At 37.2% G+C, this 19,366-nt stretch overlaps 1 protein-coding gene across 2 annotated transcripts in view; it reads right to left on the bottom strand.

Annotated features, from left to right (window-relative positions):
• The window catches only part of ADAM10 (ADAM metallopeptidase domain 10), a 44,607-nt gene that overhangs the window by 17,713 nt on the left and 7,528 nt on the right, over positions 1-19,366 (bottom strand). For both annotated transcript variants that reach the window (XM_050309852.1, XM_050309851.1), the window contains exons 2-4: positions 16,314-16,464; positions 4,610-4,728; positions 2,588-2,746 (exon numbers count right to left, since the gene is read on the bottom strand). In XM_050309852.1, the coding sequence (XP_050165809.1) occupies positions 2,588-2,746; positions 4,610-4,712 (262 nt within the window). In that variant the 5' untranslated portion in view covers positions 4,713-4,728; positions 16,314-16,464. The remainder of the gene's footprint in view (positions 1-2,587; positions 2,747-4,609; positions 4,729-16,313; positions 16,465-19,366) is intronic.

The raw sequence follows: 19,366 nt of genomic DNA, 5'->3' as shown, positions 1-19,366 counted from the left end.
GCATCAAGATACCAAGGAAAAAAGTGAACCTATACAATCAGAACACAGGCACATCAGACTGCACTGGTAGCAACCCACAGGAGTGGAGTGGTTTTAAATAGTGGTGCTTAGACTTCTCTCCAGAAGGGGTTATTTTCAACCACGCTGAGCGAGCAGCAGTGCTCACTCACTTGGTGACTTGGAAGCCACATTGTACTATTGCTTCAATGTGGGATAGATTTAGACAATCCCCCTCTGATAATCTGATTTTGTTTCTAATTTATGGTTTTGATGCATTAGATTCAGGAGGAAAAACAGTGAAGGCCAAAGCATCAGCACCTGAATAATTAAAAACACTCCAACATATCCTGCTGCCATTCACTTTACTAAGACATTACTAAGAACCAATTTTATCTTTAGCTTTGTCAAGCTCCCAAGTGATTCATTTACAGCTCCAGAGATCACTTCTACAAAACAGCAACAGTAACTTTCATAAAATCAATTTATCTGCTTCTTTAAAGTACAGTTCTATTTCTGTCAGCAGTTGATAACAGTGAAGAGTATTTTTAGTCACTCACTATTTACAGAATAAGGAACTGGGACACGAGACAATCTTCCTGCTTGTCTCACCCTTTGAAAACTGGGCACAATCACTTCACTGCCTTATGTCTCTTACTTTTCTCCTCCCCCTCTTTTCAACAACAGGGTTAATAATACCCTTTATAAAGCTGATGGTGATTTATTTACACAAAGTCCTATGTAAGTGGTAGTCCATCATTCCCACTATCAAGCAGTGAACTCAACTGTTCAGTAAGACCTATAAGACATAAAAAACTTAGAAGTACATGCAAATCATTCACAGAAATGTTATGAAAAATATATCTTATGGTTTCACAACAGGTTCTTCTAATTTTTTTAATTACTTTTCCTCACTACTCTCCTGGTACAGTAGCAAACCCTGTAATATCCAACTGCCCCCAGCAAGGCAAGCTGCCTCCTCACTGAACTGATTTTCACCAGCAAGGCTTTGTAGCACATGCTGCAGTTTCTCTTTGAGAATCAAAAGTATGGAATGCTACTCTGTAAAGTTGATTCTCAAGTATGGGTCTTGTAAGCACAAGGAAAACATACACTGAGTCAGTTAGAAAACTAGCACAGCCCACAATGTATATAAAACTCAGTAAGTGCATTTGTTCACAAGCTCTTTAAAATTATGGAAATTCTATTTGATTTGGGGTTAGAAATCAAGTTTACAGAATGAGACGACAGGAAGGACTCACAGCAATTTTAACATACTCAAAGACAGCACACATACTGCCACTGAATGTGAAATACAAAAAACTCCACCCAAACTTGCTGAATTTTTAGCAGAGAAAGATCATTTCTCTTCACTGCATTCATACAAGAGAAGTAATCAAGGAGAGCAATATGCAATAATTCTGTGCTTCTTACTGGCTTACAGCACAGAGAAAATTATAATATATAAAGCCAAATCACAATCAGAAATTTTCCTCATCTAGCTTCCTACTCTTTGACATTTCTTTTCACAATGCAGTCTCATTATGACGTACTTTGAAAATGATTTATCCATATATCATGATCAGAATTGTTCAAGTGACTTCTAATGATCTAACACAAGTCTCCTCATCCAATTCCAAATGAGATTTCAAACTCAAGCCTTCCAGGGTTTGCACAATGGCCCAAAGGGACACATTTTTAAACAAAGTTGTGGTTTAAATTGATTTTTAAGCAAAACTGAAGTCATACATACATAAAGTTAGCTTGTAAAACAGTTTGTTATCTTCAATAACCAAAAGATAATCTTAAACTGAATCTCTACTTGGAAGGATTCAAACTTGGAATCTCAACTTTATTGCAGTATTTTTGAGGTTCAGCATGAAGTTACTTAAGCATCAAATAAAATTGATTTGTATTATACCTAGAGACTGATCATACATAAACAAGCAGGTAGAGTGCAGAACTCTGATGAAGCAGTTCAGAAGAGGTAGGGAGCATTTCATGGTACTTTTTCATCTTTCTGGGCATTTACAACTAAAGCTAGATTTCTGGGGCTATACGTGTCAAATTTAAGTACTATTTTCTGTGCACTTCCATCAGCTACTGTGTAAAATGAGACACACTGGGTGCCACGACCTCTTCTAAAGAGCTCTCTGAAGACACGTGACCAATGCATGTAGGGGAAGCTTTTACTTCACACAAGTGCCACCTTCACAAGATATGGGTAATTTTTCAGTGGCTTGAACCTTTATTATCTATTATTTTCCAGACCACAGGGAAGAGTAATCAGCATAGATCACTTTAAAAATGTATTTTTCAAAAGAAACATGTACCCACTGGGTACAAAATGTACTGCTTACACATTTAACCCTGACTGCTAAGGACTTCTTAAAATGGGAGAATAAAGAAGACTCACTTTGGTTTGCCATAAATCTCTCTCACCATAATTGCTTATGAATCACTTCAGGACAGCACAATTCATAGTGTCATACACAAGAGAAAGTCTCATTTGATGTTTACAAATGGCTTACAGGTTTTGACACTTCATAAAAAAAATATTTCATGTGTAGCACAAAATGGAAGTACTCACTGATATCATCCTCGTGATAAATGACAGAGTGGAACGGGAGGTTTCTGTCCTTTATGTATCTCTCTGCTGGCTCAATATAAAAGGTCCCACCATGAGTTTGGATGAATCCTTCGAATTTTCCATCAATAACAGACCCATGAGTAAAACTTCCCTGCTCACCTGTTGAGGGACAAAGTGCATTAGTTTTTTATTATACTTTTAAAAGCTTTCAGTCCTTTGCAAACTTCAAGCATCACACTACCCAGGGTGTTCAGCAGAGCATTAACACAGGATATTTGCCTATTTATCCTGATCCTGTACCAGTTCCCAACTGCTAAAAACCTGCATGAATTCCAGGGTAATAAGATTTTGGATAACAGCAGAAAGACATTCTGGCAGAAGGTTTGTGTCTGCTTTTTTAAGACTGAGATTATTCAGCAGTAAGACACACAGTTACAGCAAAATCATAGTCACTCAGCTCAACACCTTCCTAATCAGGTGCATAAATGTCATGTTTAAAAAGCATATAATGAAGAATTCAACTACATATTTTAAAGCTGTCACATATACAGCATGTAATCCTTTAGCCAAATCCTGTCCTTATACAACCCTTCATACAATTATAAATTAAAAAAAAAAAATCATAGAATCAGAGCACATATTGAACTTTGAAAGCTTTCAAACAAAGGTGTCCCTGTATTCAAGACATCCATTTTTCTCTGCAAGCATAACCTTCTTAAAACTGTAACTAGGTTTAAATGCGGCAGAGTGAATCTGTGTTTGAAACAGTCACAATCTGGAAAAGCACAACTGTCAAAGTTTAATCACTGACAGCTATAACATGAAGCATCTCAAGCCTTTTCCATACAAAGGATGAAAAATTACTCTACTCAAAGACTGGTTACATATTCCTCCATTAAAGAAAGTTCAGAATCACACTATCAAATTAGCAGAACTTTACTCATCATTAATCAGCACTAATTCCTAATTAACAATTACCAAGAATTATATAAAGTGTATACACCGTACTGAAATTTGGAAAAAATATCTTGAAGACATGCCAAACAACTCTTGAGAGAACACCAGAGAGTAAAACTAGGCTTTGTAGAACATTCATTTTCAGATATTTTTAAGTTATCTCTAAGTGATCACAGATTTGCTTCAAACTATATTCTATTAGAATGTACATTCATATAATGAATTTATAAGCCACAGATCTTTGGAAATTTCAGAATACTTGGAAAGAAATCTCTTGATCTGAATGGAAATCAAGAACCAAGTGTAAACCAGTTTATTTAGTGATCTCTAACTTTGTTTGTGATCTTTATTACAAGTATCAAGTTAGGCTGAATAAGATAATAAAGAGGATTAAAAGAAAATGTAGAGTAAGCCCAGGGAGCAGGTTCACCTGGATCCTTTAATCTGATCCATTAGCAATAAGGAAAGAACCAAAAGCCTTTCTGGACAATAAGAAAAAAGGCAAAAAAAGTCCCCACACATCCTAAAAGCCCTGTGACCTACTCAGAACACCTGGTAAATTGGTCTGCTAGATGTATATGAAGCCCTAAGTGTGTATACTACTTTTCACAGTTTAAAACAATCACTTCAGGACATCACTAGGAAAGACCTTCAGGAAAACCAAACAGACAGAGGCCAGAGTAAGTCTTAATCCATCTCTTCTTTTCAACTGCTTTTAATTCCTTAATTCTTCCTTTTTAACCAATTTTATCTTTTGTGTTTATTGAAATCAGTTATACTGCCCATGATGATGGTAGCTCTATATTCCTTCTATTCCTTTAAACTAAGAATGTAGCCCATTTTTTTTCTTTAATGCATACAGCTTTTTCCTTGTTTTTTTAGATGCAGACTTTTGTGAAGAGTATGTTCCTAAGCAGAGTTAAACTTCAAGTTTTATGGATATGAAAATAAAGTTTAACAATAAAGATAATCTAATCATACAGATACTCATTGTCTGCACGGATTATTAAAAATCTCCTGTTTAAAATTACTTCACTTTCATCCATTTTCAAGTGTTGCACTTACCATAAATGTGTCCAGTGTAAATATGGGAGGTATCATAATCAATCACTTGGTTCGATATTTCTACTTTAAAGTCATCGCTAAAAAGAGATGTATCTCTCTTCATTCGAAGGTTGAATTGTCTAAAGTGAATAAAACAAGATGGTAAATTGGTTTTGAGCTTCAGTTACAAGAGCACTAAACAAGGCACTTCTAACCAACACTTTTGTACAATTTGCAGACCCCGTAAAATGTACCTGTAGAAAATGTTTATACTGCATGAGATTTAGACTAGAAGGATTTTCTTAAGCAAGATTATTTAGATGCTTTTGATACAAGCAGCTAAGTTTACAAGATTTAAGCCAGAAAGCTGGGTTAGACTTACATACATCTAAAATGCTGACATGGACTATATGCCTGTTCCCATTCCTCCGGAAGACACACATGTAGCTTAGGGAAAAAAGCAACTATTTTACTTCACAGCACTGTGAAGCACAAGAAATAAGAACAAGTATCACTTATTTTACTTTCACTGCTGACATTTAAGTAATGTAAATGAAATGCAGGTGAGCTTATTAGTGTTTCAACTGAAACGCAAAAAAAATAAGATGGGCAACAGCATCTAATAAAAAATACCCAAACTGGTAGAGTTACATGCACAACTATGTAAACAGCTCCTCTCATTGAATAATCTCATTCAAATTACAGCACTATGTTCTTTGATGCAAATCCTACTGCTGATTTTTACATGAAACATAATACATTTTGTTTGTATGAAAACAGAATTTTCATTCATTGAGGCCAAGGAACATAACTGTTTTAAAATGTCTGACATTATATGAATTCATACCTGTGACAACTGTTAGCTTGCATCAGAATTTCATTTGGTATTCTCTTAAACTTTGTATAAACACACTGTGCAAATACAGATCAATGAAGTTGTTGAAACTTCAGCCCATTCCAATTTTAGTCTTGATTTTCTTCCTATATTTTTCTCTTTCTGCACAATTATGAAACTGAAGGAGTATTATAGCTATGTCACAAATTGGTGACATAAAAACTCGGATAAGTTGACTACATCTGTGTCAGTCTTCATCTAAAAAATGTGACCAGTATACCAGTTGTAGAGATGACCTTCACACTGAAGGTTACTATCCATCTGTGCTAACAGCAAAACAGCCCAGACAAATAAGCACCACAGTGTTGATTAAATCTAATTACTTTCTAGCAATTAGCTGAAGCATACACAAAATACAGCTTCAGTCTTCACTTGTATGTTACATATGACACCACAGTTCTGAGTATTTTGAAACAACTGTACATTAAGATGCAAACTTCAAGATCAAAAAAAAAAGCCATGCCTACACTTAAAACCTGGGAGGGGCCGTAGTGACCCATACTGACTATTCTGTAACACAAACAGCATTTCACAATCAAACCATATTTATTATTGCTGCTGCAGTGCCAATAAAGCTTCAGAGCAAGTACTCTCCTCTGGTAATGTGTTAGAGGTATCCACACAAGGTTATGAAATCCTGAGATGAGGTTGGTGGATGGGGAAGGTTAAACCCCAGCAATTCCCTGTCACTGAGGCTATGTGCCAAGCCAAGCAGTGCTCCTATCATAGTTTCAGTAGAGATGCATTTTATGAGGGAAGATCCTCCTGTTACAAAGGAAGAAACAGTTCACTACAGATGCACCTGAGTACTGGAGTTACTGAGACACAAGAAATAAGAATTCCTCTTCTTCAAGTTGCCTTTTTACTATCTCTGCCACAACAGTCTTTGCTAACATAGATGTTCATGAGGAAGAGGAGATAACATGAACAAGCAACCCAGAGAAACATCCTAGGACAGAATGCTGCAAGACTGCACATAGTTCCAGAGGGGGGTGGTGGGTGGTGTGGAGACCTGAAGCCACTTTACGTGGCTCTCATGGGGCAGAAGTTAAAAATGAACGGGTAGAAAGAATTAAGACCTGCACTGATAAGAAATCTGAAGAACTTCATTCAAGCACTTCCAAAAGCTGTACTCACTTTGGATGCAATACACTGCTCAGGTCAGGGTATTACAGAGATTTGAACTCCCTTTTAGTTGGACATCTCCGTGTGACTGAGTTCTCCAGAGTTACTCCAGGAGGGATCAGACTATAACCGCATCTGAACTCAAGTTAAATGGAAAGTCCCCTGACCCTCTAGAATCCCTCCTCCTGTCTATACTATTTGATGGAAGATTTCCTACCAATAGAAGTCTAATTCTGTCTCTGTGATGAACTGAAATATCTACTAATCCCAGCAAGAGCACCCTTTATGGCTAAAACTACTTTTTTCTCATGAAAGAAAGGAGGGATTCTGAAAAAAACCTCAGTCTATAGAGTACTTTCCTTTCAGAAGTGCAAAAACAATTATTCAAAATTAGATTTGTCTGGTTGTATTCATGTAAGTTTTAAATAAAACAGAGGAGCAGTTGTTTTTAACACCCAACTGCATCAGCAGTTTCCTATGGCTTTGAAGTCCACTGTGGAAGAGAATGCAGGACTTCTCATGTACTAACTCCCACCTATGCCAGCAGGGTGGGGGAAAAAACAGGACTCAGACTCAAAGCTAGGGATATACCAAGTCTAGCTTAATATAACACCAAGTACAGAGATGAGCGAGCTCTAGGTCTCCATTGAGAAGCCATCCAGTGTATCCTCCATTTCCAAGTCACCTTTGTCCTCATCCTCACAGATGAGCAGCACATTCAGCACACAGTGTTGCTGGGCTGCCAGCAGTGACTGTCATCTAACCACGCTTTAGGGTCAGTCCTGAGCTTTGCCTACATGGCCAACACTACAGGACTTGCTCTGGGGGGACAAGGGAAGCTCAGTGGAGTCTACTGAAGTTGGGAATGGTTCTTTGTTCTGAGTGGGATACCCTTAAATCAAAATTACCGTGTCACTTCAAAGTATTAGAGGGTTTGTGTATCAAATAAAAAGTTTCACTAGTTTAAAAATTAGGAAGCATCTGTTTTTCCTCTTTAATTTTCATCTTCTTCATACTTTCCACATTGGTACATGAACACCACAAATTCTAACCCATGTTGCTAGTTTTCTACTTATTAATAAAAGTGGCTCTATTTACAGGATTAGAGAACTACTCAGAGTGCTATTTCAAATATAAAACCACTCAGCTGTGCTTCACACCAACAGTTCTCTATTTGATTTCTTAATTTAGTTAAACTATTAGATAACCTGATCATCTCACAGCTATTTTTAAACAGGTCTTTTTTCAGTCATCCAAATATACTTGATAGGAACAGGATTATCTGTCTGGGCTGTTCACCTTCCTAATTATGAACATTTGACAAATATTCCTTTAGTTCTCTTCCACCAAAAGAGGGAGTGGGAAACAGAGACAACTTGAGACTGCAGGGGAGGAAGGGAGTGAGGGGTGGAAGAGGAAACAAGCATCTATTCATCTCTACTTCAAATAATTAACAACTTTAACAAATGACCAAACTTTAAACATAAATTCCACTTTTATGACTGTGCAGAGACATCTTAATGTACTACTGAGAAGTGCCAATGAAACTAATTGCACTGAAAAGATGCCACTTTATAGGTGGGGAAACTTCAAACTGTAATGATTGATTCAAACAAATGGACAGTTGGCAGGAACCCCTAAAAAATCCAGTTTAACACCCTAATTTCTCAGTAAGAAACTTCCAAAGAGCCTACAAAATCCATTTCAGCCTCTCACCGAATATAGGTCTTCCTAATATTTACCCTAAACTTGTTCAGAATTAGCATTTCTTCCCTTTTTTGTAAGGAATATAAGCTAGTCCCCATCCTTTTCAAAATGATGCCAAAAAAAATGCACCTCAGTTTTCTTTCCTGGCTTCAATCCAGTAACTTCACAAATTCTTCCGAGGACAGGAGACTCCAGAGAAGTTAAACAAATTTGTCTGTATCATTCCTGAATACGGTTTCTAAAGTAGCCACAGTGGAAGAAATAAGAAGCTTCAAATAAGCCTTTTAGTAATTACTATTTCTACAGCATGCACTGAGTTGTCAGTGTAAACTCAGTAATTCCCTGGCCTGGCTACACACCAGGCAGGAGATTACCTAATTTCAGAAGAATAATGCCTCTTTTATTTACACACTACCTTGTAGACCACATTTCACAGCAGCAGTGATTCTACACAATAGAACTCAATCAATTAAGACAAAGTTTTGACCTTGCTACTGCTTTTATCTTACAGGTATCTGAAAACTGATACAGTAACAAGCCATTACTTAGTTACTAAATGGTTCTCATTTGGTTGAGGACAGAATTTTGGTAATACTGTTATATCTATATATATAGAGAGAGACGAGTTATATAATCTGCTTTGATAATAAACTACATCTTATTCACTAATGAAGATACCCTGAAGACTATCAAGAGACAGATTTTTATTTCTCTGTAGCTTACCTCAGGGAGATGATGTCAGATTTAAAAAGTATGTAATATAGCAACTCAAGTCATAATTAAAGAAAAAATTTAGTTGAGAGCACCACCCTGAACTTTCCCAGGGGCTTGAGTTATGTCAATCCTATGCTCTAATCAGAGAAAGCATTTTAAAAGAAAAAAACAAAAGCTGTTTACATACTGACAGCATTTGGTAAAACACACATTAAGGTTTAACGTGCCTAATCTACTATTCCATTTCTTTTTAGTGTGAGTTACCTTCTAAGATTAGTGATTTCACCACAATGGAATGTCCAACTGGACCTTCCCAAAACTGCCAGAAAAAGTTACAGCCAGTAGTGCACAAAAGGGCACTTGATGTTCCCCTTTTCTGTCTTTTCTCGGTCAAATTGCTGTCACCGGTGTCACGCTGAGAGGCAGAATCACTCAGTGACCAGAGGAGGTTGTGGAAAAAAGAAAAAGGAGGAAAAAAAGAAAGGAGGTGGAGGAGTTACTCCACAACTGAAGAAGTGGTTGGGAAAAGGAAATAGAAGGTGATGGTTTGGCAGCAGTATCGTATCATGTGTGACTTGAGCACAAGGAGAGTCTATGTAGGTTCACAGTCTTTTCTTCTCAGTAGGAATCAGAAAAATCCTTGCAGCTGTGCTTCCATGAGCATCCTCACAAGTCAGGATCTAGAAGATACTGTTCTGCTTGAGGTGCAAGTCTTTTATGCTTACTTTTTTTTGTGTAAGAACTCAAAGACTTCTGTTCTCTGAAAAATGGGAGGGGGTCTATAAATGGAAGAGGATAATAACTTGAGCTCTTCTTTCTAACTACTTCCACATCAGACATCCCACAATCTAAACTCAGTTCCCACAAGACTCTCAGACTCATTCCAACTCTGAACTATATTAAGTAGAAAGCAGCTTAACAACCTAATAATGGGTTTATACTACCCACAAGTCTGCAGAATTACACACACGGATTTTTTTTCTACACTGTTTTAACCTACAATTAAACCCACACAGCATACTCCACCATTTAACTCATAATTCCCATGGTCCTGCTACCTACAGTAAAGAAAACCAATCGTTGAAACAGCACATGACAGGGTCTCCAGATGTATCATTCCTTCTTTTACCTACCTAGATGCACACACAATCATCCTCTTATAAGTCTTTATCTAAAACCCAATCTCTGCAGCATTTTAACACTCAGCAACCCCAGCTGGAACACTGGCAGCTTATGTTTTTTTACTACTGACACCTCTAGGATGACATTTGTGGTTATTCAGAGATTTCTTTCCTGACCTTCAGAAGTCAGACTTGCTAAGCTTGGTATTCCCGCACACTACAGCTGAGGATACAGCCTTCACCCCAAGCCATTTGCCACTCATTATTCCTGATAGACACAGCTGCAAACACATCAGCTGGATGAGATAAGACAAACCACCCAAGGAGGATCACAAGTAGCTACATGTTGGCTAATTTACACTCTGAGAAAGTCAGTTAAGTATCTCTGTCCTGAAGAGTATGTTGTACAGATTTTAAAGGCAGAATGGTCTTTAGTCAAGGTTGAAGTTTTTTTTCCCTTTCAGTAAAACCTCTTTGGGAAGTTAAGTGCAGATTCTATCACTTGTTTTCCTGTTTATCGAAAAGAACCTTTACATTTGTATTTACATGAAGTTTACCATTTACATGCAGTGCCATGTTCCAACAAAAGCAACACATAAAACTAAAACTCATAAAATGCAAGACATCTCACCCACAGATCCAGCCCCTAAAATGTTTTAGTTTCATTTAATTTTAAAAAAGTGAAAGAACTCAGATCCCTGCTTCCCAAATCTCTGCAAGATAAAACTGCTTTACCTACAAGGTAGGTACCAACACAAGGTAGGTTTGGTTTTGGTGAGATTTTTTTTTTTTTTTTTTTTTTTGATAAAACAGGTGTAGAAAGTGAGACCTGATTCACAGGTCTCTTCCTGGCAAGTTATTTGTCAAGGTATATAACTACAAAAGTGTAACAAATAGATAACAATTGAAGAATTGTCACAGAGCAGTGAATAACTGAAAACACTACAGCAAGAACTCAAGAGATCTATTTTTCTCTTTTTAAATTCAGGACAGCCTAAAATGAATTGCAGTAAGTGAAGCCTGCAAAAAATCTCTTAAATAAAATTCATGAAAATAAATCTAGTTCACAAAAGCCAACCAGTCAGTCTTATTTGATGACCACTAAACCAACCTATTTAAGGAGTTAGTTTGTTTAGGAGTGTGTTAAAGTGCACATGGAACAGGAAGAGACACAACATATACTTTCAGATTAGCCCAGTAACACTGAATCTGCTTTATGTTCAGACAGGTTCATGGAGCAGAGAAGACAGAGCCATTTCAGGAATTGAGCACTGTGCTGTATGCACAATTTAAAAAGTATCTTCATTAAATGCCATAAAAAGAGCAACTAATGTTTAATAAAACCTTGAACTTGACAATATAAAGTCCTCCTCAACCCAAGACTAACCAGCTCTGTTACCTCAGTCTATCTCAGCACGGCAGTGAGCTCAGAATGTCACCTTTGATATCCAACTTATCAAACAGTATTTCTGTGCAGGTATCTTCCTTGGTTTTCATAACCCACGCAAATACAGCCAACAACTATCTTATTTAAACACAAACATTTAACAGCTCTGAATAATGAAGGCAATAAGAAGCATTACAGATTACTACAGAACTGAGAACAAACAAAGCCCCTCAGACTCAATTAAAAACTCTGAAATTTAGTGGTCCACAGTTTTCCTATTATATGTGGATCATGTATAGACCACATATTCCCACAAACATGTCTGAAATTAATTTACAGTATCTTTTAAAAAATAAAATTTTAGGTAAAATAGGATGGAAAATCGTAGCTAAATTGCAAGACATCTGAAAGAAGTTCTCAGCATATCTTTAATTTAGTAATAAGCAGTGTTATCATGTGTTCAAGTACCACTTGAAAATTCAACTGTGCACTCAAGTTTTGTGGGCAACGTTCCCAAGGAGGAGTCATCAACTAATCCATGAGGAGCACAAGTGGGTGTGGATGGACAATTAACAGGGCAAATCAGGCAAAAAATTAGAAAGCATAAGCTATTAGAAATGCATTAAATAAAAAGCTGACTGAAAATAGAGTTAAACACTACAGAGATATACTTTTTTTCCCCCCCTTTCTGGATGCATCAGGGTTTCAGGAATTCACCATTTTGTCGTTAGGTAAAAAAATATAGTTAGAACATCAGATGTCATCCAAGTTTTTCAAGCTCTGTCCTCAGAATGAAATCACTATGAAGTATTTGGCATATTTCTGACATTCTACAGAAGAATAAAGTTTAAGACATTCTACAATTAATATATTGCAAATGTTTATTCCAGCTTCTCTGCCTGGGAAGGGTTGTCTCTAGGGGTGAACAAGTCCAAGCACACGTTTTGTGACTAAGTCACAACTGAGTATAAAATACAAGGTCACTTTTAGTGATGTCTTAACTTCCTTTTCAAAACACTGACACTACCCTGACATGCAAAACAAAGTTACTCCATATTAAATTGCTTCACTGTATCTCAGGTTGGTGCCAAAGGCGTTGCTCTTCTATGAATCAATACATGTATTCTGGGGGGGTGAGGGAGAGGCTGTCTGTGTTGTGTTTTGCTTTTGGGTTGTTGGTTTTTGGGGGTTTTTTTGTGGGGTGGGTTCAAAAACCACGTTATATTAACCAAGTTCCTGGTATTAACACTGTGCATTCATTAACTTTGTGTGAGCCGCCCCTGGACTCAAAGGGCACCTTAAATTAACTCACACCAAAACACTCAATATAAACTGGCAGGTGGAAGAGCTATGATACATAAACCAGGATTGTTTTAAACCTTCATATTCCTTCCAACCAGAAGCATTTTAGAAATGAGCACATTTTACACCATTGGTGAAACAGTAATGCCAACTAATGCTAAGTTTCAGCAATCTTAACTGTCCTATTAAGTTGGTGTTTTAGCACTGAATAGTGTGGTTGGTTCAGTCTACCTCATTACATCTGCATAACAAGTTGTATTTTATATTACCAAACAACAACAATTTTGAAAAATTTCTGTTCTTAGCAGCATATTGTGTGACATCTAACTTTCAGATGAAGGTTAAATAGAGCAGCGTTTCTTAGTGATGACAAATTATACATCCATTTGTAGAATTACTGGGTCTGATGTGAAAAAAGGCAGCTTTGGATTTAATTCCATCATTTCAGTATCTATTTCATTATTAAACTATAATGGTTAAATGGTCACTTTAACTTGGTATAAATATATAATATTTTAAACAGTGATTTATTTTTTCCTTATTCAACAAAAGGACAGTATGAAATACAGTTCTTAAATCCAAACAGTCAACTGAAAAGAACAGATGCTACTTACACAATCCTAAAATACTTGTAGCTGCCAGCCTTTTTCTGGACAATGAAACTAAGTTTGATAAATGCTAAGTTGGATATGCCAGCGCTGCCACTGAAAAGGGCTGGTATTGCATTCTCCCTCTCACCTCTGCTGCTTAGTTCTGCCCTCTTTCTTCTTACAGCAAGTTTGCCTATGTACTGAATGGAAGGATGAATTAATCTGCTTGAAAAACAAGCAGTCAAATCACTTTCCCATCCTGACTGGCCATGTGACCAATCGGTACAACCTCTGGCACACACGGAAAGATTAAAGTTTGGAGAGTTCCAACTGGTCCCAGAGATACAGTACAAGAACTGCTGCAGCCCAGCCAGCTCCACTTGCTGCTGGCATTAAATATTAGGACAGCTTCTCCACTGGCTTCCTGCTACAAAAGGCAGCCATTTCATTAGAACCCAAATCAAAACACAAGACTATAATTTCAGTACCTGTAAGTAGCAGCTGCTTAGTATCTTTATTAAGTTAAGGAGATGCAAGTTGGACAGCTGGGTGCCAGTAAACCAGCTTAAAGTTGGTTAAAACAAAGTCTTAACCAACCATTTGGTATAAGGCCATTCAAAAAAATCAGGTGTAAGTTCTCAGAATCTCAAACCTCATGTTGACTGAGCGCCTTCAAGTTTCATCACCTGTATTTAAATAACACAGCACAGAGTCCATGGCCTGTATCTAAATGATTAAAGTATTTTGCAAAAGCTTTATTTTCTACCTTCACACAAGGTAATTAGACAGAAAGGTTTTAATTTTGCCACAAGTGATGACACAAATCAGTTATTCACAATAAACTAGCCGCAACTGCAAAAAGCCAATCCTATTTATACACTGCTGCATACCCTCAAAGCTAACAAACAGGCTCTGTGAAGTAAAACACAATTCACTTGATCCTTCCTAATTCGTATTTAAAGTAAAATGAAAATATTTTGTAAGAAGACACCCAAACTGTTTAACAGGAACTTTTGGACTAAATTTACAGCCTGCCCTACCCTTCTTTGGCAGAAAGCATTAGATTGGCAACGACCAAAATCCTACATTATGGAGCAGTCTGACCTTAAAGTCAGTTTCCAATCAGCCTCCTCAGTTAATGATGGATTTGTGCCTCAGAGCACAGGGATTTAGAATCAATTCCACACAAATACCAACACTTCATGAGTAATAGTAGTTGTTATCAAAATATTTATAAACCTGATTGTCTAAGGTCTGATATCACTGAGAGCTGTGAAGTAAGAGGGGAAATTTTTTAGATCTCATTATTGTGGGTGCAGAAAGAATGGTCTTATCCTCCTTGTATCACCCCTTCAAGTCATACTGATTTTTCTTTCCAAACAATTTTCAGCTGGATTAGTTCCCAGTCCTAGTTCCTTGCACGGCTTTAAGAGTAGCAGTGCTAGCATAAGGATGATGCTGGGAATGCAGTCAGGCCTGTTCCTCTCTGCAGTAGTGCACACTTTGGTAAGCCTGAATTAACCACCAGCCTGCAGCTTAAAAGGGGCAGCATTAGACTGAAACTTAACTTCACTGCCTTGTAACCTTGCTGGAGATCTAAAAGTGGAGAGGTTTACACTGTGAGGAGCCTCTGAAGCATTTCCAGTCTGCAGTCTTGTTTATTAGAACAATTTAATAGGGAAGACCAGAGGCTGCCTGTGAAGTTACAGCAGAGACAGCAGCACTATGACTCTTCTTTATACAATAAAATTCCCGGGACTAAAAATCACACACAAAAACATGGTTTTAAGGATGGGGTTTAACATTTATGATTTGGGTTGCAATACTACAGCAGCTAGAAATACCATTCTAATGCTAACCTTCTGGGCACTGAAATTCAGCCATTACATCATAAACCTCCAGTAACAACACTTCATTCCCTGAACAAATCACAGCCTGGCACAGAAGCAAAACACTTACTCATAAAACAATATTCCAAGCAGATTCAGGAGACCTGGTTTTACATTGGCTCTATGTTTCTACATATGCCTATGTTTCTACATATGGCTAACGATTATTTATGAAGTTCTAAATACTTAAATTGTACTTAAATTGTAACTGAAATAATTAGAAACCCAAGGGAATTACACAGTCCTAAAATATATTAAGACAGTGGTGCTGCAAAGGAAGGAGTCAAAGAAACAAAGATACAGACAAAAATACTTTTAACTTTCTTCCTGTTTCTCCTCAGTCATACAAAAAGCAGGCTATTCTAAATTAGAAAGAGATCTTCTCAAGTGCACCCTACAAAATATACACAATTGGTCACACTAAATATCTAACTTTTGTACTGGATCTTAAGTGTTCAATTGAAGGCAAAGAAAGTCTAACAGCAATTGTCTTTCCCCATGTCAAATAATTACGAAATTCCACAATAGCACTAAAACAATCAGATAACACCAGTACACACACTGAACAGTTTTTTGGCCTATTTTGTAGTTTTAAATGCAATTTGAAGTTCTCCTCTTAAATCTCCTCAAGCTATTTGGCATAATTTTTGAAACAAACAAACAAAAGCCCCAAAATAAAACAAACAAAGAAAATGAAAACAAAAACCAAAGCTGCATTATAAACTCAGAATCAACTATCACTCTGTTCCCCATATGATTGATTCCATTGTTTAAGCTTTAAAGTGCTTTAAGAGTTACCATCAAAAGTCTGAATGAGTGATTACAAGCAACAATTTCATACTTATACTGGACATGAGAACAGAACTGTAAACTGCAATGTAGTGTATTCTAGCTAATGTTATTTTGATGACTGTATTTGACCCTTTTCACTATAATTAAAAACATATGAATAAAATATTTAAAATAAATAAAATATCTTTTTAAATCCCACTAACCTTCCATGAGCATGAAAATCCAGGCGCAAGAACTGCTCTTCATGGGTTACTGCTCTTTTGGCACGCTGGTGTTTTTGGTGTAACAAATCCACATCATAGGACAGGCCTTCATAGTGTCTAATGTACTTATTTAGAGGATTTCCATACTGGCCTGAAAGAGAGACACAAATAAGGTTTGGCATATCTGAGACATTACTAAGGTTATAACCACACCCCCAGGCATGGCAGATCTGTGGTGCAAAATGGTGGCCGATGAGGACTCAAATTCCACGTTATATCCATTTTAAGCTTTTTTCTCCTTTGTACACTTCAGATTCATTCTACTCCGATCCCAGACTGGATGCACATCTGCAGTTACAAGTGCATCAGTTGGACCTTGGATGCTTGAATTTCCTCTTCCACTTGAATTTCAATCAAAACAAGTGTAGTTCATTTACCCCAAAACTACCCCACAGTGCAAACCACATCACTGTACACAGGAATGCTTGAGAGGTGTTACAGAAATGAACTCCTGATTCAAAATGAGAAGTACAACAGCTGAACATCTTTCTTCTGGTGCTCTAGAATTCTGCTTACTTCATTGTACAGTCAATGACACCACAATCTGCTCAGAATGTTTATATTCTCCATGCGAAATATCCAGGAAAATTAAGAGCAAGTCGTGCCATGGAGCAACACATTTTCTATGACATGAAATGTTCTGTCACACAGAAAAGTTTTATTAAAATGTATCTCCAGAGATGTAGATTCACTTTAGGGTGTTTTGGACATTTCTTTCTAGGTTAATATCTATAACTCACGATAAGAGTTTACAACAGGAAACAGAGAAGATTTTGACCCTCCTATCCTGATGGAGGAAGAGACATGCAGAACTGACCGGAGGCACTGGCTAACCCCCAAAACACCTAAAATACAACTTGTGGAGTAAAGCACAAGAACCCTGAATTCTCCAAGAAAAAAAAAAAAAAACCGGCAATATCAGAATCAGTTTAACCTCAGACCAACTTATATGTGAGAGTTCTCAGAGACTACATGTGATATTTTTCTTCAGATATTTAAAAAAAACTAAGTAAATCAATACTTCCAAATGCAATGCTTGCATTTAGCAGCAATGTGCACAAGATAATGCTGCCATATCTTTTTAAAATTCAAGTAATGCTATACTGCAGATAAATCACATTCAAATTTCCCCACAGTACCATAGACTTCTGCAAATGTTGACTCTTCGTCGTTAACTGCAAATACAGTCCACTAACAAAACTCCATCCTAGTTTTCTCTCACTCTTAGTCTCAAAATACAAGTCCATTCTCACCCAGCTTTCCAGAAAGGAAAGTGTCTTAGATGTCCTTTTAAAATGTGTGATTCAAGCAAGTTATATGAATTCTAATCCAAATAAGGTACAGGACCATTGCAAAGTCTCAGTAACCCGAAGGAGCTTTGAGGATGCAAGATGTGGTCCCCATCCGATGTTCCTCTAATTGCTTCCAACATAATCCCACAGAATGGAGCACAAACACCTCCTTTAGCTCAAGAACTTCTGTAAGCCAAACCAGATAAGCCTGAGACCATGCACAAGATAACGTGAGCCTGACTACAGATATATGCTTTCCAACTCCAGGTATACGACCCAAAAGTGTCAACATTAAAGCAAACAAGCTTCAAAATTAACTGATATAAGCTAAGACTTAAATTTTTAACTGTTAAATGAACCTAAATCTAGAATACAATATTAATAACTTGTTTCAAGAACTTGATCAAATCTAGGGAGTTAGTATGCTGCAGAACATGTAAACTTCTGTGCTCCAGAATTAACTTTAACTTTTCTGTGGTAGGAAGCTTTTAATAATGCACTCCTTTAACTGTTACAGACCATTTTTCTTCTCACTATTGCAAGATACACTTTGAACAACTTTAGGCACCAAAAAAATGTTTTGAAGCATGACAACTTACTGAAAACCCAATAACACTTGGGACCTGATCCAAGTCTCATGACCTTGAAAGATGAGAGACTGCATTTAACTGAGTCACAAAGAATAGTTTTTAAGTGCTAACTACTGTGACAGGACAGCAAAAGACTATTGACATTAGAAAGTCTTATAAGTGTTCTCTCTGCCAAGCAAAAGCAGAGGTTTTAAGCAAAAACCTTTTTTTCCTAACAAAAAATGTACAAACACTCTGTGATCACACAGGGAAACAATGCTACTTCTTTTCCCTTTGTCCAAAACTTAAAGAACTCTTCAAGTTCTCTCCTCGCAAACACTTAACATCAACACTCTTGCTGCTCTCACTTAACCAGAGCAGGCTCTTAACACCTACAGTATCGTGGCTTTTCCAAAAAGGGACTTCTGACAGGGTTGGAATCAAGGCTTCAACTTACTTTCACTTCCAGAAGTAGCTATGACATTAATGTTGCTACAGTGTGCAAAGTCTGCAACTGATACATAATCTCCTTCTAATAAAACCAGCTACTTATCAAAAAGGATTATCTTCCTCACAAAGGCAGCTTAATAAGTAGCTCAACCTTGGTAACACCGGAATCTACAGAATCCTGCAGTAAAAGTTTCTTATACTGGAAAGAAAACTTTACTGAGGTGCACCGGGCAGGTACAACTGGAGCTCCAGTTCCTGTGGTTCGAAGATTCTGTATGAAAAAAGCAGGATCTGGAAGCAGTGCACCCCAAGAAATCATTATGAGAGCACACACACAGATTTCAACCTCTTACAAACTACTGCTGTTGTTTTCTTGTAAATGAAAAACTAGGGGGCTTGGGGGTTGGGTTTTATTTCATAGAGACCATGAGACAAAGATCTTTTCAAACAAGGATACAATCAGGGAGCCTGCAATAGGAAACACCAAACCACAAACATCTAAATGTAGTCTAAGGGAACAGCTCTACAAATTCCATATGTCATGTTGTCATCAACCAACCAAAGACAGCACGATGCCTTTCCAGGCAATCTAGTGGAATAAGCCAACATTACCCTTTACCTAAACACTAAGCCAGCAGACAGAAACCCTTTAGGATACAGACATTGAGAGTGACAACTGGAT

This window comes from Myiozetetes cayanensis, unplaced genomic scaffold, assembly GCF_022539395.1.
Source record: "Myiozetetes cayanensis isolate MyiCay16 unplaced genomic scaffold, myiCay2020 scf14, whole genome shotgun sequence".
Lineage (NCBI taxonomy): Eukaryota > Metazoa > Chordata > Aves > Passeriformes > Tyrannidae > Myiozetetes > Myiozetetes cayanensis.
Note: the sequence above shows the minus strand (reverse complement) of the source record. Positions and strands in the feature narration are given on the sequence as shown.